Source organism: Centruroides sculpturatus, unplaced genomic scaffold, assembly GCF_000671375.1.
Source record: "Centruroides sculpturatus isolate CEXI.00-Female unplaced genomic scaffold, Cexi_2.0 scaffold622, whole genome shotgun sequence".
NCBI lineage: Eukaryota > Metazoa > Arthropoda > Arachnida > Scorpiones > Buthidae > Centruroides > Centruroides sculpturatus.
The window spans coordinates 335,795-361,376 of NW_019384842.1; the positions used below are offsets into that span (position 1 = coordinate 335,795).

At 32.5% G+C, this 25,582-nt stretch overlaps 1 protein-coding gene across 3 annotated transcripts; it reads left to right on the forward strand.

Moving 5' to 3' along the window:
- On the forward strand, positions 1-24,996 carry LOC111630325 (zinc finger protein 59-like). Of its 3 annotated transcripts, none has more exons than XR_002757498.1 (7): positions 1-456; positions 3,201-3,352; positions 7,201-7,357; positions 11,135-11,289; positions 11,375-11,519; positions 11,814-13,101; positions 24,894-24,996. XR_002757498.1 is itself a non-coding variant. In XM_023374410.1 (6 exons), exons 1-6 carry the CDS (start codon positions 60-62, stop codon positions 13,016-13,018), a joined length of 2,211 nt encoding a protein of 736 aa, XP_023230178.1. In that variant the 5' UTR covers positions 1-59; the 3' UTR covers positions 13,019-16,504. The 3 variants fall into 3 exon arrangements, 1 of the variants encoding a protein (XP_023230178.1); XR_002757499.1 differs by lacking the exon at positions 24,894-24,996 and adding an exon at positions 18,601-19,032; XM_023374410.1 differs by lacking the exon at positions 24,894-24,996 and having other exon boundaries at positions 11,814-16,504.
- Positions 24,997-25,582: the final 586 nt, after the last annotated feature.

Consider the following 25,582-nt stretch of genomic DNA (forward strand, 5'->3'; position numbering starts at 1 on the left):
GGAACAAGGACAACAGAAGCAACAGTCTGCAGCCATCGACGTCTAGACAGTCAACTGAAATGGAACTTATTCTAGCTCAAAGGCACGTGAACAACATTGTATCTGAGATAGTTCCAGAAATCGAGCAAAACAAAGTTTTAGGCATGGATACTCCAGGGCAAAGAAAGCGGAGAAAAAGAAGTCTTGCCAGTACTACCCGAGATCGCAACTATGTTAGACGTAATGGAACCAAAGTAGCCTATTCTCAGAAAGAAAAGAAAAATAATATAAAGTACAAAGCCACGCGAATAAAATACGTCGAAGAAGTTGTAGATTCTTCTCGAGATATGCAAATTCTTGACAATGCAGAGGCTGTAGAACAGGTCAAACTTACCACATTGGGATCCGGATGTGAAATTGGAAGAAGCTGTCGAGAGACAGGACCAGTGGGAGGAGCCTCTTGGTACCGGAGAACAGGTAAATGCAAAGAACCTGCAGAAGGAGCTTGCATATTAAATATGTAAACTCTGACTTTTTCATGTCATATTTACTTAGCATCTATATTTAGTCTATTAACTACTTAAATATTTGTATTATTATTTCTATGAGTTTATACCAGGAAAGTATCTGAAGTCAGTTTTTCACATTTATTGTAGACATGGCTTTACTGTATTTGAATTGATTAGTAATCATAGTTCTATTGTTTGACACTGTATGATCTAGAACAAACATCTCTCCCTACATATTAATGCCTCTTCTAGATAAAGCAAGAAAGGATTCAGTAAATAAAAATGTTATAATCATAAGGCAGGCCATCTGCTATCCTAATACAAAGAAGTCGAGGCACTAACTATTCTAATTTTGCATGCGAAAAAATAAATGTAGTACTGCACTATTATTCGGATCATATGTTTATCAGTCCAGCTTTTAATGATTATAGGACTTTTCCAAAAATTTTGGACCTTCTTATCTAGTGTTTGTTGCATCAATGCGCAATACTTTGCTTATTATTCTGTATAGAGTCATAATGCTCCTTAAGATGCTGTTACAGTATGTTGATCCTATGTGGTAAAAATCCTCTTTTCCTTTATTATACTTGATCATATATATATATATACTTGCCAAATCCATTTGTTTTATTTTGTCTTTGTTAGTATGTAGTAATTGCATGATGGAGGGGAGATGTTTAACAGTTAAAAGAAATGTCATTACCCCTGGCATAATGAATCAGGAGAGAACATATTCTTTATGGTAGCTACTATGCATATCTTCTGTTTAGTTGCTTGTCAGCTTTGCCACCATCTTCTGTAGGTCCTGCTGTATACATATTAACAGTTGCCTTAATTACATTGGTATGGGAGCCACGAATAATTGCCATTTGTATAATGAATAACAATCCCTGCTGTCTGTGTTATTAAAGAAGAATGTTATCATCATCCTTACTTACAATTATAACTATTTATACTCAAAGAATCCTTTGTAGCTTTATCTAGACGAAACATTAATATGCACGCGAGAGATGTGTTTGTTGAAGGTCATATAGTGTTGGTAGCTGTGAGCCTGTGTATAATGTTATACCATTATATTGAATTCTTTTTTCTTTTTTTTACTGAAGAAATTGTACTGAACAAACTACCACCTAAACAGAAGTCAGTTTTCCATACAATGTTTAGGAGTTGTCTCTTTTGACAGATCATCAATGCTTTGCATTGCCATATCCATTAATTGACACCACCAAATATTTACTTTTTTGTTTTTCTTTTTCAATATTTCAATTAAACAGTCTATTTATGGTTATATCTATTTCATTTTGAAGTCTTGGTATGTGTTATATGCTTTTTATTGTTTACTATTAAATTACTTCTTAAATCAATTAAATTTTTCTGGTAAATTCTATTATTTATCAGAAAAATGGGTACTGGTATTAATTACTAGAAAACTATTTGATTTAGCAATGATTCATTTGTTCTGTTCATTTAGAAAAATTTATAAATGCTTGAATTTTGTTTAAATTTTTGGATATTTACAAATTTCTATTTTTTTAGTTAATCAAAGTACTTAAGAATGGAATGAATTTGGAGAAAATGTAGATGCTACTGTTCTTCCTCTGGTCCACCAGTGGCCAATTGGATAAAACCATCAAACTCTATCAAAATCATTGTGCCTAATCAATGGGTTAGTCCAGTGTTTCGTTGTCGCTCCCTTCAACATAGTATCACCTTGTTCACTAAAACCGTTACTTAGTATCACCCCCTTCACTTCAAAATTCCAATGCCAAGGACCAAGGCTAACACCAAATTTGTACTGCATTCAATAGAATAGTGACTAGTATAATGTTATTTGTTTAATTATTGTATGATATAACAAATAAAATATCTAATTATTCTTAATATAATGTTTTACTATATCACCCAGAAAATTGTTTTTCACCCAAAATATAAATTGTTACTAATTGCCCCCGTTGAGAAACACTGGGCTAGTCAATGGATTTTACCAAGCTTTTTGTTGTGTGTAATGCTTAAATAGGAACCAGCTTTTTAAAGTAATTTCTTTGATATTGCGATCTGTAAACATAAATTAAAAGGAGGTGATTTGCTTGCTGATTTGTTAGTCCTTCTGAAGTCTTTTAAGGGCTGCTGGCTCCTATTTAATCATTATTGATGTAGAGAAAACCCAGAAAACTCCACTTGTTCAGTCTGTCCTGGTGAGGCACAAACCTACAACCAAACTATAAATGTTCAGGGAACGGAACCGCTTGACCACTGGTGGGCGAGTTGATTTGCTAATACTGTATTATTGTACAGAACAGAAAGGAGTCAAAATGGTTCAAAAATTGTACACATAATTAAGGAATGTTCACTGATGTAATTCAGATTCATCTTTACTGATGACAGAAAAGGGACAGAAGTCACAATGAGAGTCAGCATTCAATCACAACGTACTGGCTTGCTCCATTTGATAACCAGATACTCAAGATGTGAGATATCTAGGGTAACTACAAACTGGCTCTACAGAAATTTTTCATAAATAATATGACTTTGATATGTCAGATCTCATCTCTGACAGGATGAGTCAAGTGTACGATTGATATGAACAAAGGCTCTTTTCATGTTTGCAGGATGAATAATGTTTGAAAAATTACAGTTTAATTTGATCTGAGTAAGATTTTAGTCAATAAGATGGAAATAATATTTGGAATTTATATAATTTTGTTTTATTAGGTGACATGAATGAAGATGAAATTGCCATTAAAAAGGAACCAGAGTGGGACGTTGATGCCAAAATTGATCATTTGTCTTGTTTGCAATTTGAAATCGATAGCTCAAGTATTAAAGCCGAGCACAACAGTACCACTATGGAGAATGATCTGCCTGTAAGTACATTTATTATTTTGTAGTAGTCTAGTTTCTTAAATTTATTCTCTTCCATAAAACAGTATTAATATAACTTTAATAATAATCAATGTGCTTATTGACTTTTAAAAGTTGTTTGAATGAAGAAATAATTAACAAATGTAATTAAAAATTGAATAGCATTTAGATGAGGAAATTAAAAATTGTAATTAATTACACATTTTTGGCTGTTGTTCTGGTTCCTCGATACCAGAACAATAGCCAAAAATGTGACTATTGACAGCAGTGAGTGCCATGGAGAATTGTCCAGAGAACTGTGGATGTTTTTGGAACCTTAGAACTACTCATACATCTTTGTAAAACTCATAATCATCTCCTTATTGTACCTGCACATGCCAATGGATGTCAATTGGTTTTTGTCAAAAATCAGAAAACACTACGTCGCTTTTGTTTGTACACTGTTGGAGAGGTGCTGCCATTTTATTGGTCTGTTGTCTTGTGTTCTTGCGCATCAATGGCGTTTCCAGTTGCAGTTACTATTGCCTCTGACTTGGAACTTTTGTTTGTCAGAATTACTACACTATTGCTTATTCTCCTAACTTTCAATGGCACTTTTGTGGTTTTTTATTGAATGTGCCTTGTATGATCAATTAAAATGGATATAAGATGGAGATTGGAATTTTTTTACATAAGTAAACTGGTGTTCATAAAAATTCCACATTATTTTGTTAATGTTATAAACAAGTCAGTTGAATGAAAAGATAGCAAGAAAAATATATCAATAGACTAACATTAAGAGAAAGATTAAAAAAACTATTTTAATAAATGATTGATTTTATATTGATTGAATGAATGGAAGATAAATGTTGCACTTGAGAACACATGTCTAATTAACACATAGCTCATGCAGCTGGTAGAATGCTTGCTATAGTAACTGCTGAAACACTTGTGGCTAATCCATTAACTGCCTTCAACTGATGCTCTTTCATTGAAATAATTTTTTCAGTGTGGAAGCACCTGACTGTGTTTGATTCCTAAAGGTTTATTTTCAATGTAAAAACATTGTAAATAGACCTTTATGATGAATAGATTTTGTTTGCAAGAAATATTTTATTTAAGCATTTGAAATTCCTTTGTTTGTTCACTGTTTTCTGGTCTACTGTCATCTTGGTCTGTTTACTGCTCACATTTTATATACATTTCTATGATTTTCTTAAACATTTTGTTGTTATAACAAAGGAATATATTATTTATATCCTAGTTATAATGCATACTATGATAATGATTTTTCAATTTTAACAAGCATATTGTTGTAAATTTTTAAATTTTATGTATATTTTTATATATTAATGTGTACATTTACAGTATATATATCATATAATTTATGTACTTTTGTTGAATATAATTTTGTTATATAAAAATAAGAATGATAGTACTATAGAAAATTTCATTCTGAACTTTGCTGATCTGCCTTTCTCTAACAGCACCAGTTCTAACTTCAGAATACATTACTATACTATATAAATATTTAGTGTTGATACTTTGCTTTTGTAATATTGGCTTATATTATTGTAATTTTAAAACTTTTACAGTTGTTATATTACATATAATAATCAACATTGTAAGTGATATTTATAATTACATTTTAAATAGTTTAATAATGGCTTTTCACTTGAATGATTACGAGTTATATTTGGATGCTCTTCAGAATGACCGCTATAATTCTAGTGAAGAGGACAATGTGCATCATTCAATACCCTAGCTTCTCATTGTGTTTGGATGCATTGCCAGTTGTACTACCTGGACTTGACTTCCATCCAATGTATCACATCCAGACATATTTAATTTTAGATATGACCATTCTCGGTTAATTGTCTTGTTGACTGGGGACAACTTCAGTGCCCATGGCCTATAATCGCCCACTATTGCACTGTGTCAGCCATTGCTCCACCTTGGCATAGTGTAAATATACATATGAACATCTGAATCTCATCAATTCTCATCCTATGTTAGGTAGTGACAATGATATGGATGACAAAGAATATAGAGAGATTTTATTTGAGTATCCATATCTTTCTTTTCATTTTAAAGAACTGTGTCATCTGTATATATCGTCAGTCTCTGTTGTCGTCATGTAAAAAAAAATTTTCTTTTGCTTCTGTTTTATTTTTTAGTGTATGTATATATGTATATGTGTATATATATATATATTTTTGTATATGGCATTTTTTGTGTGGCAGTACTGTATCGGTGATGGGGGTGATATATGGTGTGTGGGACCGGCAACATGGATTCTGGTTCCTGGTGTTCGAAGGAGAAAATGTATCTTTCGGGAGTGCTGTATGAAGACTTTTTGTGTGAACTGCCATGGTCTAAGACTATACCGACTTCATGTCCTGTGATCTTGTGTATAACTTTTGTACAGTACATAAAGATAGTTTTAATCGTGTATCTTGCTCGCCTCCTTTTTTTGTGGTAACCAAATTTATTCATCCCTGCGAATATTAATCCCACGGATATTTGCAGATCTCACAGAACCTTCTAGGCTTAAACATATTCATTCTACTGATTCTTCTCCTGTTTCCTACTGCTATCTTTTCTTCACTAATCATATTCTCTCCCTTGTGTTGACAGAATCAAATATGTATATACAGAAAGTTTTTCACAGTAGATTGCATAATAGATCACTTCAATGGAGAAATTAGACTAAAACTACTATATCAGAAAGAAAAGGCTTTTTTCTGATTAGACCCAGTTTATACTGGGTAACTGGGTCTAATCAGAAAGCCAACAACTGTCATATCGGTCCACTTTCTGTTTTCAAGGGAAAAATGTTTAATTGCAGTTTTCCACTTGTATTTTTTTCATCTTGTCAATAATGACAGTTTGTCAGGTCCAGAACAAAGTGATTGTGATCCCTGTGTGAAATATAAACCTTTTGTGGAGCATGCCAACAAGGTGCATAGGTAGTATTATACTCCACATCAGTAAATTAGTGTCAACAAAAGCATAGTAGGTACAGAAAATAAAACCAATCTGATGAAGTATTTGCCTAATAAACATCATCAATAAATCAATTTTAGATGATGTGTAATGCATGGATTGTCTAACTAGTGTTTGGCATTTTACACATATAGAGGAGCCAAGTCAGTAGAAAACAAAGTCAATGTCCAGAAATTTGGTCTCAATTATACAGTAGTGAGAAACTGCTTGAGATTTGTACCTGAACAAGGGATATCATGTTTTTGTCAATAATTTCTTCATATCTGTGCTTGGGGTCTTCGTCACCAAATAAGCACATGGAAACAATCAGGAAAACCAGGAAATTCTGGTATCTTTAATTCAAAAATAAATTTCAGTTGGCCAGAAAAGGTATGGCCCTTTAGATATGGGCCTTTTCTTGCATGTGCTTTCTGCAAGAAGCCATCTTAACAATAATTGCTAATTGTTGTATGTCATTGGCCACACATTGAGGCCAATAGTGCAAGAAAACATCAGAAATGTATGTTTGGCCAAAGATAATGATATTCAACATGCTCAAATGCTGAGTTATATCTGAAGAATAAGGAATGTAGTCCACACAAACAGTAGATACATTCTTATATAACAGCATACACCACTCTGGTGTTACACACTTCGAATTAACTGGCATCAGCTCCATTCTGAAAGCATTAAACCATTAATCAATATATGTATTGTACATATTGAATATATGTAGTATTAATAGTTATAACACTGCTTAAATATTGTTATAATAGTTAATGTTATCATTTATTGTAATCATCCTTTGCGTTACAAATTTTAACAATTTTATCTTCCTTTATAAAGCAATTGTTATAATACTTTAATGCAATTTTTTCCAAAATAGTTGAAAAATGGAGAAGAGATGATATATAAAAATAACAGTGCATATTTTCAAGACAACTACATTTATGTGGATTTCAAATATGAAATGAAAAAAGAATTTCATGATGAACCCGAATGTACGAATGACACATTTACTGTGAATGGGAACGAGAATAAAGGTATGTTGAAATAACAAAGAGAAAGTATTTTATTTATAACAGATTTTTATACAAATAGTGTCAAACAGTTCTTGAAAATAAACAGTAATACACTAACCCAATTTTTAAGTAATGCCTAATGATCTGCCAAACTATTGGACTAATTTAATAATTAGACATAATTACTTCATATAAGATTATTAGATTAGTCTTAATATAGCCTGGTGATTCAGAAGATTGTTTGGTATTTATGGAAATTTTTATTTTTGAAATTGGGACTGGCCATTGACGATGTCCATATTGTAAGAGAGGGAGAGGATTACAACAAGTTGGACAAAGTCAGACAAGGGGGAGGGGTTGAGGTTTAGTGCACATCCATTTATTACATTAAATTTTATTCAGTTTTTGCATTTTATTTTATTTATTTTAACTATTTTGATTTGCAGTTTTAACTCTTTAATGTCTTTTCTATTAGAAAAAAATTTGCTTTTTGTAAGCCCATTCCTTATTATTATTGAAAAATATTATTTATTTGAATTGAAAACAGTAGTTTTTTTAATATTTTTTCAATTTGGCAAAATTTTTTCTAAATGGCACCTTTCTCTCTGGATAGCCAACTTTACAGGGGCCTGAAAGGTGGTTGCATGAGTCTGCATGAGTTGCTATCGTGCTGGAAAGATGCCATTCGTAGGTTAGCTTAAAAAATAATTTAAAAAGAAAAACATGACAAAACATAAAATGAAAATACAGTAGAGTGTCAATTATCCGAATCAATTGGGGACTGGGGTTGTTCGGAAAACCACTATTTCGGATAACCGATTATGTATGAAAGAATATAACCTATCTCACGTTGAAATTTTTTTCCGTTGCGTGTCGCTTCGCATTGAATTTTCGTCTATGTTAAACCTAACGAAGACTATTGCATCGTTAAAAATTATTTTTTTATTTTGTACAAACAAAATAAATATATTGAAAAATATAAAAACAATAAAAAATTATACTTCAAAAGTTAATTTAGTATCAAAAACGTAAAATATTTGAGTAGCCCAAGACATAGCCAAAGATTGCAGCACCACAGCACTGGCGAAAATTTAAATTTGCCGTCTGGAATTCTTTCGGATAATTGACTTTTGGATAATCGACTCTCTACTGTAAATTTATTGACATAAAGACGTATTTTAAATGATTACAAGTAATGAGAAGAATGAAAAATAATTATTAAAAAAAATGTTATGAAATCAAAAGAGAAATGTACTGAATATAGAAAACAGTAATAAAATACATTTCTAAAAATTTCAGTATAAAACTTTATTTTATTTTGTATTAAGTAGAAATTTATTATTTTTCATATAACCCAAAACTGACAAAAAGACACTTGACACAGCTGCAGTACTCAGATGTATTATGTTATTTTCTAATAATTTTTGTTTTAGTTTTCTTATTACTTATATTATATGCTAAGCTTAACCTTAGTAATCTAACTTCCTGTTTTTTTAAGCTTTAAAGGAAAAACTCCCACAAAAAATTAAAATAATTAATAATACATCATTTCATTTTATAAAATACATTTCTAAAAAATTTTAGCACAGAACTTTATTTTCTTTATTATGTATTATTTAAAAACAAATTATTTTTCACATAACAAAAAAATCGCAACAAATCACACGACAGGCGCCACAGTTTGGTGTACTGAGCTAAATGTCCTTGAGAACAGCTGTTTGTCAATGTTGGTGGGTTATTTCCATGAAAATTTCAGGGGAATGCAGGTTTCTAGACATGTTCATCAGTTACTGTAAACACTCTAATATATCACAAAATTTTCGATCATGTATACTCTTTCAATAGGTGGGGACCACAAAAGTGGTCCAAAATATAAACTTCTATTGGGTGTATACTTTCAAAATTTTCTGAGGTTATAAACAACATCCAATAGAATGTATAATAAGCTTTGCCCGCTTTATCTTGTTTATAGGAAGAATAGAAATGATTTTTGAAAATTGGACGAGTTAAATCGTCAATGGACATATGAATTACGTCATGCTTGACAGCTTAACTCATCAATGGGCATGAATGAGTTAATTGCAGACTAGAATTAAAAGAACCTTGAAGAATAAGCACAAGACTGGAAAGATTGCATGACCAAAAAAAGGCTTGTGATTAAACATTCAGTAAACTGAATGTGTAGAATGTGGCACTCATAAAAATAGAAAAGTCCTAATAGATTACTAAGAAATTATAAAAACTACAAAATTCAAATACTCAGGCTCCCTTATCTCATCCGACAAAACGCAACACCAGACGTTCTTGCATGAATCAGTGCAGCCTGGATGAAATGGAGAGAGGTAAAGGGGGTGCATTGTGATAAAAAGATGCCAATGCATATTCAGGCAAAAATGTCCAACCAGTAGCAATGTGTGGGTCAGAGTTCTGGAATTTCACAAAGAGCACGAACAGGCAATACATGTCGTGGAAATGAGAATGTTAAGATCATTATTGGGTGTTATGTGCTTTTATCACATAATGAATAACAACTTCAGAAAACAACTAAGAGTTAGGCCAGATATGGACAAGATGAAAGAAACTTGATTATGCTGGTAAGTACACATTATGCGCAGCAATGACAACTCAATGGCAAAAGTATTCTCTATTATGACCCAGGAGAAATTATATCTCATGGACGCACCAAAAAACAGTGGCCTGACCAAATCACAGAAGATAGGGAAACAATGAGAATTTTACCAAATGATGCATTAGATCGGGTAAAATGGAGGAATGCATGTAAACAATGGGTCCTGCACCAATGAGAATTAAATGCTAGAAAAGACGATTATATTTATTTTCGAATTTCCTGTGTTTCATCTCTACTTATGGTATCTGGCATTCATAAAGTGAAAAAGGTTTTAAGGAGTTTTGTTGGACATGTAAAGAGAGGAAAACTTTATGGAAACTTGAGTAAGAGGGTAGGGGGGAACAAAATTTCATGAAAAATGCAGATGTAATTTACTGACAGCCCTTAAGAAGATTTAAACAACTTTTTCAAAGTATTACTCTTGAGCAATAATACACTTGCTAGTGCTCATACGTAATCTTGAAGCACCTCTGGAAGACATTTTCCTCCACTTGGCATAGGGTAGCTTTTTCACCCTTGAATGTTCCTGCCCTTCACATAAGTTCTTACATATTCATACACATCGGTTATTTTTTTCTGACTTACCATGTGCCTCATTCAACATGTTTAATATATGCCAGTGTTTTGTTCCTGAAGTTACATTCTGTTACTAAACTCCACTCACAACAAGCAATGATTTCCACCATGTATCATTATGCTGTCTATGTGCAGAGCATTTGCAGTAACAAGAATGGGTAGAAATAACTCTGAAAGAGTGCTTCAACTTAATGCAGTGTCATGTTTATTTATTTGGTTGGTATGCTGTATTTAGTCCCAACCATTTCTGAGAATGTTTTGATGCTTAAAAGTAAATAAGATATTAGCCTACTGTTGTCAGATGGGTCGTGATCTATTCTAAATTAATTTAAATTTCATATTTAAAGAAAAATATATTCTGTCTTTAAATATCTAAATTATTTTTATGTTTTTCAAGTGTCTGAGTCTTCCATAAATCCAATATTTATTATTTTGTATGTAGGATTTTGCATATTGTAAAACATTTTTATTAATAAAATATTACATTAGTATATAAAATGATGTGATTCAGAATTCATTAACTTTATAAACGGCGAGTTTTTAGATTTTATGTAAAATTAAGCATTATTTCTAAGCTTTATTTATTCTTTTAGAAAACGTACAAGAGGAAGAAAGATATCTGACTGTGAAAGATTTACGATGGAATAATAATAATCCTGATATTCTGCTGGATCCAAAATTAAAATTACAATGCAAAGTTATTTGTGAAAAAGTGAATTTCGAAAGTGGAAAAGCACCACCTTTAAAGGTTAGTAGCATTAAAACGAAATTTGGAAATGGAGAATGAATAAATATATTGTAAATGTAATTAATTATTTTGTTTCTAATTGTAGTCACGGCAGAAAGAAAGTGATGTATCAAATATCAAGAACCACAAAGGTTGTAATTGCTCTTATTCAGTCAACAATAGTAAATTATATGATTGTTCTGATTGTACAGAAATTACAAGGTTGTCTTCATCAAATAACGAAATTGGAGGTAACAAAAATTACTTTATACATTTTTATATAAGTGTGTTCTGCAACATAAGGCCATAACTTTGGTAATAGGCTTGTTACATTAAACACTAAATTTGCAGAAATTAAGCAGCAATGTAACTGTGGTGATATTCCTAATAAATTATCCACCGACTTGTACAATTAATAAAAATAGATTAAAAATATTTTCTAAATTATATCAAAATGAAATACATAATTATTTTTTTTACTTGTTATTTTAATTTTTAATAGATGGAGATGAAATATTTTCGATAACTTAAATATTTCTTTTCAGGAAATGAAGAAATAATTAAGAATGTCCTTACCGATAACCTCAACAAAGGGACTTATATGAAGAACTATTTTAATCGTGATAACTGCAAGAAAAATTATAAAGGAATTAGTAACTTAATTCCAAAATTTATTATTAAATTGAAATTATGCAGAAATCGAGTTTTGAAAAGGCATTTATTCATTTCGTCGAGAAAGAAGCTGGAGTGTTATATTTGCAAGAAGACATTTTCGTATAGTATACTATACGGCAATCATCTGTTTGAACATTCCAATAAAAGAACTTACCCCTGTAATGTCTGTAAAAAACAGTTTTTCTTCAAATGTTATTTTGAGGAACACAAAAAATCACATATAGAAGGAACTCCGTTTTCTTGTTCAAAATGCAAGAAGAGATTTAAACTTTCATCTGAATTAGTAAAGCACAGGAAATATCATTTCAAAGTTAAATGTTGCTCGAAAGTCGGCCGCAACCTGTGCAAACGTTATGTAAAGGAAGTTAAGTCGAGAAAACTGAAGTATTCCAAAAATAGACTATTTCTGTGTGAGATTTGTGGGAAAATATTTCATTGTCAAAGTTATTTTGGGACCCATTTAATGTATCATTCTGATAAAAGGCCGTTTGAATGCAAATTCTGCGGAAAAAGTTTTAAGACAAAGGCTTGTTTGAAAGTACACAAAGAGTATCATTCCTATAAAATGCGTCATTCATGCAAACTCTGTGGAAAACAATATAAGACTAAATATAGCTTAAAACTACATCAGGATAGTCATAGCAACATAAGAGCTTTTCAATGCAAATTATGCACCAAATCATTTAACTTAAAATCAATATTAATTATGCATCAGAAGGTTCATTCAGATGTGAGGTCTTTCTTGTGTGAAATATGTGGAAAAACATTTAAGACCAAACAAAATTTAATACAACATCAGAAGAGTCATAGCAAAGAAAGGTCTTTTCCATGCAAGTTGTGCACCAAAACATTTAAACTGAGATCCATGTTGATGGGACATCAGAATCTTCATTTGGATGTAATGCCTTTCTCATGTGAAATTTGTGGAAAAGTTTTCAAATCACTGCTGTTACTAATTGAACACAATGTGCGTCATGCCAATAGCAAACCTTTTGAATGTGAAATTTGTCTGAAGCATTTTAAAGTGAAATCAACTCTAATATCACACATTAGAATGCATGTTACAAAAGCCTAAAGATCCTGTGTGACATATGCAAAAAGAATTTTAAGCAGAAACCAAAGTTAAAAGATGCAGAGAAGAACCCATTTTAAGAAAAGGTATGAATTTTTTAAAGGTGATTTAACTATGCACGAAAGAACTTGTTCTAAAGAAAGATTTCAGAAAGTTGATAAACAATCTTAATTTGTAAATTCCTGTTTTGTTGAAGTTTAAAATTAAAACAATTCATACATATTAATTTGGGTATAAAATGTTATATTCAAATATTACAGATATGTCATGCTAACCTTGTATAGGTTTGTAGTAGCTAATTAAAAAATGTAACACAAAAATGTTTTTGACACACTTCTAGGGTCTTCCTCAGATGTTTTATAATTTTTTTGGTGCGATTCTGATTTTTAACTGTTCAGGTCTCCAATGCTTCTGTCTTTGGAATTTATTTTTTTAAATTTCAAAATTCGAATCTCCAAACAATGTGTGCCTGCACCAGTTGTTATAGTGTTGCGTTATAAATAGCCTGACATACTCTTGATATCCATTTTGTGATTGGAGCTTACTCTAATGAAAAAATAGCTTACAGATGTAAGCCAGATACATTTGCCATGTTGAGAAATGAGAAAGGTCAGGCTGAATTTGAAAGAACACCAGGAGTATATAAAATTTTGTTAAAGGATAAAAGATTGACTAGGGACCTCAAATATGTCGGATCTACAAAAAGATCGCTCAAACAACACCTCTGTGAGCACAAAACAGACATCGGAAAAAAGAAAAGCAATACCGCCTTAGTGATATATTCCAATGAAAATGGCATTATACCTAACCTACAACAAGCGACAATGATTCGAGAAACCTGACATATAAGAGCTGCTGCAAACTACAGGATGCGGGAGCTAGCGTACGCTCGCTCACGCTCCTAAGCCCCGCCTTTTTTCCCATGATGCTATGAGCCATTTTTGCTAGGTAAGCTACACGGGCACGAAGCAGCCGCAAACACTCCAATATGTGGTTGAACTCCTAATATTAAGAAAGGTCTTTTCATATGTAGAGAGCATTAATGATAAATAATTACTTCCTTGCCATGAGATTTGTTTTAAAATTTGGTTTCCTTTTTCGTTATTTCAGTTCTTTTGTTTTAATTGTTCTCTTTTAGTTAAATCCATCAAACACATCATTGCTTTTTCTAGAAATCTCAAGGTATCTTCAGAAAAAAATTAAAAATCACTAGAGATACTGATTTAAGTAGTAAAGAGTTTGTGTATTTTTTACATATCAGTATATTCTATAATAAATTTTTCTATATGTACAGCGTTAGGAAATAGACAGGGCTGAACTCGGAGGTATAGCCTGTGGTAAGAAGGAAGTGGAGATAGGGTAGAAGAAGTTGAGAGTATGGAGGGGCTGAAGGAGGGGGTAAGTGTGATAGGATAGTGGGAAGTGAGGGAAGGTGGGTCATGGGACCCACTGGCACCTTGCATTGCCTATATTTAAAAGAAAATTAATACAGTGTGGACAATAAACAATACAAAATGAGCCGGATGGATACAACACAACTGAAAAGGCGCAACAATGTAAACATATATAACAGATTACAAGCAAAGCTATTAAACAAATTAACTTCAGTTAGCAGGAGTACATTAATAGAGGAAACAGATGAAGCTGTTTGATGTAAAACATAAAACTGCGGAACATATAGAACAGCTTTTCCAATTTATTACAGAATGAACCATTAAAACAATATACTCTAGATTACACAGTTGACACATACAGAGAGAGGAGACGATGAACTTCTAGATGATCAGTTGAGGGTGATCATAGATTGCAGAGTGGGACTAGTCAAGCTTCCTGATACCTGTAGCAAATCTTTTTATCGCTGAAAAGTTTTTCTTGTCAGAAATCAAGTCCTTAAGCATACAGGGCCAGTGGAAGCCGTCCTTGATGGTACGAATTAACTCCTTGCGTTGCGTAGAGTAGTGTGGGCAGAAGAAGATTATGTGCTCAGGATCTTCCTCCTCCTTCAAATCGCAGTCACAGAGCCCATCCGTTTTATTGAGAAACCTTTTTAGGTACGTGTTCAGGTTTCCGTGACCAGTTAGGAGCTGTGTCAACTGAAATGTGGGATATCTTGGATGAAGCATGCTGTCAGTGGGGCAAGGAAGGAAGCAGTGGGTAACCCTCCCAGTAGAATCGTTGTCCCACCTGACTTGCCAAGTCTTTAGAATGATGTTGTGGATAAGATTGTTCAGATGCTTACTACTTATCTTGTAGGTGCAGCTATTAGATTTTGCGGATGCACAACGAGTGAGAAGATCAGCCCTATCATTTTCCGCACTCCCTGAATGACCTTTAATCCAGTGAAAGTAGACATTGATGTTTCCTTTCTTCAGGGCTTGTAGATTGCCAAGACACTTCTTCACAACGGGAAGAGTGGTGTTTATTTTGGCGATCTGTTGAAGCGCAATGCGACTGTCGGTATAGATTCTGAAGTTGTGGTTAGTCCGGTTATGATTCGTGTTAGAGATCCAATCGATGGCATTACTGATGGCCAAAGACTCCGCTTGATTAATGGTGCATTGTGGAGGCAACTTCCTGTGCATCTGATAAAGACAGGCTTTGCCTTTTTAAGCCACAAAGGCACTCCCAACACCTTGGTCTGTTTTGGATCCGTCGGTGAAGATACAAATGTCCTGATTGTCACTGTTGCTTGTCTCGAGGGATACAGAAGGAGTAAAGCTTGGGTGAATAGGATTAGGTGAACATTTATCAAAGATATTTGTGGCAATAGTGGCCGCTAGAGAAATTAGATCCTGTGCGAACTCTTCCTTACCAACAATGGCATTGAAATGGTCTTGCTTGATTTGGTTGTTAGCCAGTTTAATTAAGTTGAATCTGATGAGGATCTCTCTAATTTTGATGTCTATGGGGGGAGTTCGGTTGATTACCAGTAAGGCATCAGTAGGGGCAGTCTTGTATGCCTTAGCGATGTTAATGGCCATTATTCTTTGGATCGAAAGTAATTTTCTTTTGATATGGACCCTTGTCACTGATGTACCCCAAATTTCTGCCCCATATGTCACAATAGGTTCAATTACAGCAGTGTATAAAATTCTGCTTGAGGAAGGGCCATATCCCCACTGATTTCTACTGATTGTTTTTAGCGCTTGTGCTACCTTGACAACCTTTTCATACACATAGTGGACGTGTTCTGTCCAGTTAAGCTTTGGGTCAAATACAATACCAAGGTACCTCAGACTGGTAGCATCTTATGCTGGTAGCACTGGTAGCATTTCTATATGTACAGTAAGACCCTGCTTAACACTGCCTCGCTTAATGCTGATTCGATATAACAGTCTGTTCGAAGCCTTTTTAGACTTCGAGCAGACTGTGTTATATCAAAAGCTCAAAATTTACGCTGATTTAAATTATCATGGCATTTCGTTGATTCGTATATAATACAATTATTTGTGAATACAAACCAATCAGCAAAAGGTGGCAAAAAGAAGGTATACTTTCTTTAAATTTATGTTTGTTTAGTGCAATTTTGGAAAAAATATAACATTATAGATGCCATAGGAAATATCGACTTCACTTGGCAAGAATTAACTGATAAATGCACAAACTAAGTGTGGAAGAAGTTATGGCTGAAGGTATCCAAGAATTCTCAACGAGAAGAGTCTATCGCTGTATTTTTAGGTTGACCAAACTCAACTTAATCAATAAAGCAGGACTAGGAGATATAAACAAGCAGAATATTGAGGAGTTACAGCAGGTTTCTGGTGAGAGCTTTACCAACGACAACCTTCAAGAACTGGCAGAAGAAGGAATACATATAGAACTGGAAAATAAAGATTTTGAAAACAAAGAACCCAAAAAAAATTCTCTACAGATTTCCTTAGTAAAACTTTGGTAAGATAACTGAAATTGTTGATGAAATTGTAGCAAATGGTCCTGATTTTGAAAGGAGTGCAAAAGCAAAACGAGGCATTTTGGATGCAATCTTCGGCTACCGACATTTGCTTAAGGAAAGAAAGCAGTGACGAATGAAACTTCACGACTTTATTGCAAAAGAACAAGAATTTCAGAAAAGTCAGGACCTTCATCACAAAAAATGAACTTTACATTTCTGTGTGCATATGTTTGTGTTATTTAACATATATTATTATACAAATTAATATAAAAATAACTTAAAATTAAAGTAAAATTTCTTTATTTTTGGTTGCGTGTTTTTCCTATCCCTATTTACTCTATGTTAAAATGACCTCGTTTAATGCTGTTTCGCTTAGCACTTTGTTGTCTAGGAACGCATCCCCCGCATTAAGAGGGAGGGGTCTTGCTATATGACTGGAGATAATTGCTCCTAGAGTCATATGGATGATTTTACTATAACACATCAGCAAACTGTTGTGAGAGATCCAAATTCTAATGTAATCTGTCTCATAATTTCTTCCAGATATTTCAAGTTAGGCTATTATTCTTTGAATACAGGTGTGAGAGATCAGACTCTCGGATAATTAATTTGATTGTCAATACAATCTTCTATGTGTTGGTGTCTTGCATTTTCAAATTTTGTATAGGCTGTAAAGCAGGGGTGTCCAACCTTTCTGTTTCTCTGGGCCACATTGGAAGAAGTCATGGAGTTTTGGGCCACAAGTATATTTTGACCCGATCCTTAAATATACAAGTATATTTAAGTATTAACATGTCTAGATTATAGTAATAAGTATTAAAAGTTTACCACAAAAAAGAATATTTTTAAAAATTGCTTTTACGTGTTCAATTTTTATTTAGAAATAAATGAATTCATTTATTATAAAGGAGACAAACAAAAATTTATTTGAAAAACACAAATATTTGTTTTATTTGGGTCTCTAATTAATAAAAAGCGACAAAACAACATTTTAAAGTGCATTTTTATTCAACTAATATATTTATAAATAATATGTAGCCCAAAAAGTAGCCAATGTGCCAACTGATATTTTTTACATCAAACTAATAAAAGGGTAGCCAAATTTGGCGCAAAGTAGCCGAATCTTGCAACGCTGGAAGGAATACTATATAAAGCTGGAGTTGAGACTCAAAGAATTATAGACTCAATGCGGGGAAAGGAGAAAGAGGACAAAAGATGAAGTGAGGAAGGTTGGAAAATTCAGGGTCCATATTGCATAACAGGAGGTCTATTTAACCTTTCTCATTACTTTTTATCTTTAGGTCTTTTTCTCCTTTCCCCTGAATTTGAGTCTATACTCCTTTGAGAGCCAACTCCAGCTTTATTTAGTATACCTTCCTCATCACACATTTCTAAGTATTTGAAAATATTTCTTTTCCACTAAAAATTAAAATATGTATAAAGGTTTACGGCTTTGTGAAACTTCTTTTTTGAGTTGATGCAGTTGAAATAAATAAATAAATAAATAATTTTAAAAATTTTCGGTTTTGTGTACACGTTTATTGGGCTGCATTCAAACTTCCCTTGGGCCACATGCAGCCCGCGGGCCGCGGGTTGGACACCCCTGCTCTAAAGTATGTTTTAATTGTAAACTCCAACAAAGAATGCTGAATGATCTCTGCAAAAAATTTAATATTTTCTGACGTAATTCAAGTTTTCCAGTGAAGAAATAGAAAGGAAGTAAAGTCATGAGAAAAGTCAGCAGTGCAACCAACTCCTTGCTAGTATTTTGTTTTTTCAAGTGACATCCAATTTGTTGGGCTATTACTTAGTTTTATTTTCTGCTATAGAAATCTGGAAGCCAAGGTCAAAAGACATGGGTTTGAACATTGGCTGGCTCGTGAACTTTCAGAGTGATCTGGCTGGATGGGTCATATCCTGTACTTTGTCAAGTAGGTATGTGCTCTGGGAGAAGTGTTTAAAGTGCTTTGGAATTGTCAAATTTCATTAAATTATTCCTTCATTAAAAGAAGATCCATTTTATATGAAGCTTTTTGAGAGAAACATATCATCATCATCATCATCATCAGGTTATTCTGACTAAAGAAACAAAATGTAAGAGAACTAAATATGAAACTGAGCTGTGAATAACAATTATTGTTATTATTCAGTTTCATATCAGTTGTTCATGTTTTCTATTTATGTAAGAATTAAAATTACATATAATAAAATAATATTTTTCTCCACTTTTTGTTGTATTCACATTAGCAATTACAGTAAAAGGATATCAAATAACCAAGTATTAATATATCCAGATTATAACTATGTATGAATTTCAGATTTTTATAAAGATTGCATGTTAATTGGGTGTTTGTGAGAGTGGATTTCTGAGTGCATTGTCCTCCATCCAGCAATGCGATGCATGGTACAGTACTACGTCCATCTCCTTTGGGATTTGCCTAGAAGTAAATAATAGTACTTAAGTATATAAATTGTTCCTTAAGTTAAAAATAGTTATTATTGCTTCCATTTATTTATTCCTGCTTCTTTTTGAATAGAACCGCTCAAAGACGTGAGACTTATCTTCAGTCTTCTTTTTAAGGCTTTTCCCATATTTTTATGGTTAGATCTTTGACAATCCTCAAAATTTTTGCATGTTTAAAATAAAGCGATGCTACTTCAATCTAATCTAACCTTTATATTTATTAAACAAGGGTTCTAGAATGTAAGATTTTGTTTGAGAAAAGGGCTAGGGCTAAAAGTACGGTACAGGTATCAAATTAATGCTCTTAACCCTGTAGATGATGCCTCTGAAGAACGATTTCAGAAAGGTACAGGCGTGGGGAGTGACAAAAGTATGGTGTTAAGTCTATGGGAAGGGAATCACACTTGTGTGGCATCTAGTAATTTAGTTTTTTAACTATTAAAACAACCTGTTGCTTGTTCCTACCATGAATTCTTGCTTATTTTGCATTAATTAAGACGTTTTCCATTACTTTTAAACACTAATCTATCCGCGTAAGTAATAAAATAAAATTAGTTCAAAAATAAAAGTCATTCTTAGACTATTTTAACTTTTTAGAATAAAATAAACAAGAGTGTATTAGGTACAGTCACGCTAATCCGAACTAATTGAACCAGTAGTTAGGATTAACAGCAGTATGATAGTAAGGATATGATGTCTGCATTTTGAATCCATTTTTTCTGTTATAAGATACTTTATAGCATCAAGTAGAGTCAATTATTTTTGTCAATGAGAATCACAGAAAGAACGAGCATAACTGCTCACATCACAACACGTGAATTATGTTTATACGTGAGTGCAAGTGTACACTTAAAAGTCCATTATTTTAGTTAGAGAAAAATAAATGCAATTACTTTTCAGCATTAAAGACAAAACTTTTAAATAAATCACTTGTATCTTGTATTGGCTATTTGGGCATGAGCTTCTAGGCTACATTGCCCCTTAATAAAGTGTGATGTAATTGTCATGTAATGGCAGTTATATGCATTTATGATGGTCGTTACGCATTCTGTCGATGCCTTCTGGGAGGTTTTTCAGGGTAACTGGCACCTATTCAGGTATTGGATGTGGTGAAAACACCATGTGGCCATCCCATCCAGGAGAGAGACGAATTCATGACTGAACGCCCAGTGTTCAGGCAATGGAACCATTTGGCCACTGGTGGGCCAATAAATCACTTTTATCAATATTGACTGAAGCGCCATCTACTAACTTTTAGTGCCAATCTGTTTTTATTTTACAGTTACTGCACGATGGGAGAAAAATGTGATTCTAATCTTGGAATTCATTATTGCAGTGTATCAGGTGATGCCATAAAAACTGATTACATACAAGTAAAAGTTAAGACTATTATCATCATCATACAGTAAGGCATTTGAAGAAAATCTAGCATCGAGTTGCATAACTTTCCTGGTTCTTATGAGATTTTACTTTAATGACTTTTATATTATTAGTTGTAATAAATAAAATTGTGTGGTACCATCTGTTAGGAGATTTTTAGAAACGTTTTATATTATTTACTCATAAGATAACAAAAAAGCTTAATTTTAAGGATAATGATGAGTTTTAAAAAAAAACTTTTTACCTCATCTTGAGATATTAAATTAAATTAATGTAAACACAAAGAATCTTTTTTCGATATTTTGAGTTTAGATCTCAAAATGTGGGAATTTGCAATGGGGAGAAAAATATCTCCTGCCTTCTTGGCATCCTTGAGGCTTTCACTCCACTAGTTGAGCTTAGAGCAGTGTTTGATTTTTATCAATATCTAGTTACGAACTTCTTACAATGGAGCTGGTGGCAAGGACGTATGTAGGGGCATTACGAAGAGATAAGGCTAGTAGGATTTGGGTTATGGTCCAAAGAGATGTGGTCATTCATGTCATCCAAATATAAGAATGAGTGTGTTCACGCCCACTTGTTATATGTCCATATTGTTTATTGTAGTGATTTCATTGTTTTTATTTTATTTTTAACACACAAATGATTGGTGTTTTTAAAACAACATGTACCCCATACACACAGAAAATTGAGAGAATCGTGACGAAAAATTGCAGCCCGGCATTGTAACAATGTTAAAATAAATAATTGTTATCAATGTGGTATCAGGAAAGTTTGCACAATAAATCCAAAAATAGCCTATAATTTATTTATAATATTTTTTTCACGTTTTATTTGTATATTATCGGAAGACAAAATTTCACATACGAGTAATCCAAATAAGCGTAATGCAATGAAAAGTCCAAGAGAAAACTGACGATAATATTTCGATTCTATCGAAAAGTTAAGAATTCAATACCATAAAAATCTCCAAAAATTTAAATAATATGAAACATTTTTATAGGATAAAATATTGAAAGCAATCGCAAATTGAAATTTTCAATGGTTTTCAAAATATGAATTTTGAATTAATTATAATTTAAGTTTTCGTTCATCCACAAAATTGCATCGAAAAAAGCAATATACAGAGCTCTTCATAGTCCACCAAGTTTGACCAACTGCAATTTTCCCCCAAGAAATGACTAATTTAGTCTACGCATGCTAATAGTAGTCCAAACTTGGTGGGTCGTAATGGCGCCCCCACCTTATAATAAAAAATTCAATTTCGAATTTTTTGAGTAAATATTCGATACATCTTTAAATCGTTCAATTTTAATCTACTATTGTCCGCACGACATGCAAACATATTCATTATTGACTTAGTACACTAGTGCAAATAGACTACATATTTAAGAAAATTAAAATTTCTGAAATTAAATAGTGTTTTAAATAGAAGGTCTTTCTTTTTTGTATGAGACAATTGTTATCATGTTATAGTTTAACCAAAATAGAAAATTTCGTACGTACCAATCAGAAAACCAAGCATTTGCACTAACAACATTGTTTACCTCACAGTAGAACTATACAGCATTTATAAGGTGAATATTTATCGTATTACCAAAGATAGTCATTGCTTAATTAAGATTCTTTCCAATAGACTTTAAAAGAGCGTATTTAAAGTGTTAGTAGTTCAAGGTGAGTTCAAATTTAAATTGAAATAATCATTACGAGACCACCAGTGGGAGAGTGGATAAAAACCATTAAACGCTGGTAGTTGGTTGTGGGTTCATACCTCTCCAACGGACTATCCACGTATAGTTTTCCTGCGTTTCTTCACGTAATATCACCTAAATAAGGGCCATTTTCCCTTAAAAAACTTCCCAGGAAGCATTCCCCTTTGGAAGATTGTCCATGGTTTGCATACGAATCAAACCGAACCAATCACTATGAGTATCTAAAAATTTAAAATATATTGCTAGGAATTCACAAAATATTTGAAATCTTCAAGTTTCACGATTATTATTCATGAGGTAGAAGAATGGAATTGAAAAGTACATATCTGTAGAATTTTTATTTATTTGAGTATCGGGTATAATGTCAAATACAGTATTATTTGTAATACATCAAACTTTTGCCAATATGGCATTTAGTTATCCAGTATACTTTTCAGTGTAATCGCTTATTAGCTTGCGCTTTCACAGGTTCACATCACTTATTGTATTTAGGCATTCACACTCGCAAATCCGGCTTATACAATGGATGAACGGAATATCGAGAGCACACTGTATGCAAATATCCTTTTTTCTATACAAGATATTTCATAAAAGCCATAATTATTCCGTTTGTTTCTTTTTATATGTATATAAAGTATTCTTGAAGATTTTTGAATTACTTCTGAAAATTTATCATTTCTATTGCAATAATTTTGGAAATGCTATTTTATGTAAATATGCAATTTTAAATAAATTTCTATGCAAAATGACTTCAATTTCAAATTGCTCCACAAAGTCTTCAATAATATGATAGCTATTGTAATATAGCTTTTAGGGGAGCTATATTTATGTTTTGTCAGATTTTTTGTTTTTCTAAAAGGTTACTTCGATGCATGGTCTGATTAACCTCTTACAGACTGTAGAATTCGACATGCCTTTCGAGACATATTAAATTTTATACACAAAATCTGGTATAATAGCTGATAAATACTGGATTTAGTATATGTCTCTTCAATCCGAATGGTTAACAAACGGTAGACTTTCTTTCAGCTCTGAGGTTAAGTATTCCTTTATTGTAAATTACATATGCATTTCAGGCTTGTATGAGCCCCTCTTCAGTGTAAATTCTCAGATGGTTGAGTAACACACTTTAAAAAATTGTATGACATCAACAATGACACATTTTGACAATTTCAATTTCACAATTACTTCATATGACACATTTGTTACAGTTTCATAACTGTAACAAATGTGTCATATGAAGTAAAAAATTATAAGACCATGGATAAAAAATAAGCACGTTTGAGAATTATACTCATATACGATTGTTATTCATGTGTTTCGTTGGTAATAATGTCATTGTTGATGTCATACAATTTTTTAAAGTGTGTTACTCAACCATCTGAGAATTTACACTGAAGAGGGGCTCATACAAGCCTGAAATGCATATGTAATTTACAATAAAGGAATACTTAACCTCAGAGCTGAAAGAAAGTCTACCGTTTGTTAACCATTCGGATTGAAAAGACAATAAAGGAATACTTAACCTCAGAGCTGAAAGAAAGTCTACCGTTTGTTAACCATTCGGATTGAAGAGACAAATACTAAATCCTTAAATTTTATAGTCTAAGTGGTTTATTCGGTGATAAAAATCAATAATATGCTGTCAATTGTACGAGTTTCAACTGATATTATTAATCGTTATCTATACATTTGTTCGTATTCTTATGGATTGTTCAAATACTAGTGTTTGAATGGCTTTTATCATTCGCCCTCCACCATCGTGAACGTGGCCGAAACCACGACGGTTATAGGAGAAAATATCTTAGTGCCCACAGAGTAAAAACACAGAAATGAAATTAAATAAATCCAGCAACCAGTTTCGTAACTTTCCAGGCGAAAAGCAATAACATAAGACTTAATAGCACGAAATAAAAATTGTTTGTAACGCTATCTATTTTAGATTTTGTTAAAAAATAACTTTTATATTATTTATTTTTATAAAATGGCAAAAAACTTAATTTCGTAGGGACAGATAAGTTTTATTTTAGTTTTTTTTTAAATGTTAATGCTAATTACGAGTAAATTAAGTCCGATCTCACTCCAGATATAACACGTGATTCTTCTATCTCCCCACATTCTCATCCTTTATTCTCCAAAATTTAATAGCATCAGTTCCTCTTATATACAAGATTTCTTTACTTATTTACTCCAGCCAGAGATTTTAAACGAAATAGAAGTAAAAAAAACACACACACACACACACGTCTGCGGAATTTATTCCCACATTTTTTACGTTTTTGGATTCGGGGGGTCTTTAAACATGGTGATTTGCAAGAAACTCGGAGGGTCAAATTTCATACCATTCCAATACTTTCCCGTGTTACAGACCGGAAAAGTAAAACAAACGCGAAGTCATTCTTTTTAAATCAATTATTATTTCTATTTCAGATACCAAATATGAACTCACCAACAATTGTTAATGTAAGAAGTGATTCAGAAGAAATTGGGGAAGAGATATTAAAATTTTGGAAACCATTGCTGAAGAGTATGGCGTTATTAGGATTAAATTACAATAAAAACAGTTTCAATGCTTACAACATTACCATATTGATTATAATTAAGGTTTATATTCTCTACATTTTAATTGTATTTTTTCATAATTTCAATACACTTTGGTCTTTCTTCACAACCTTTACAGAATTTATGCTCATTGTTTGTAGTTTGATGTCTTTGTTTTCGATTTATAATTTTCTCATCAATAAGAAAAAACATTTTCGTAATATAGAAACGTTGCCTTTTCCTGCAAGATTTAAGTATTTTTCTCGTCGAGAACACAAAATTTTGTCGATTAAAGTAGCAATTATTTGGATTCAGGGTATAGGAATTCAAATAGTTTTTCAAATCCTTAGTCTGTATAACGATAGAGATTCTGACACACTGCACGTGAGAGAATTATTCGGTTATGAAATACCAAAATCATTATCTCTTGCATTTCTCTTGATATTTGAGTTAGTAGATACGATTTGTTTTTATATAACTCAAAACTTTCTCTTCTTTTTCTTTTCTTCCACATGCAAATTAATAGAAAACTGTATCAACCAGTTGACGCACAAGATGTGTACGTGTGAAGAATTTGC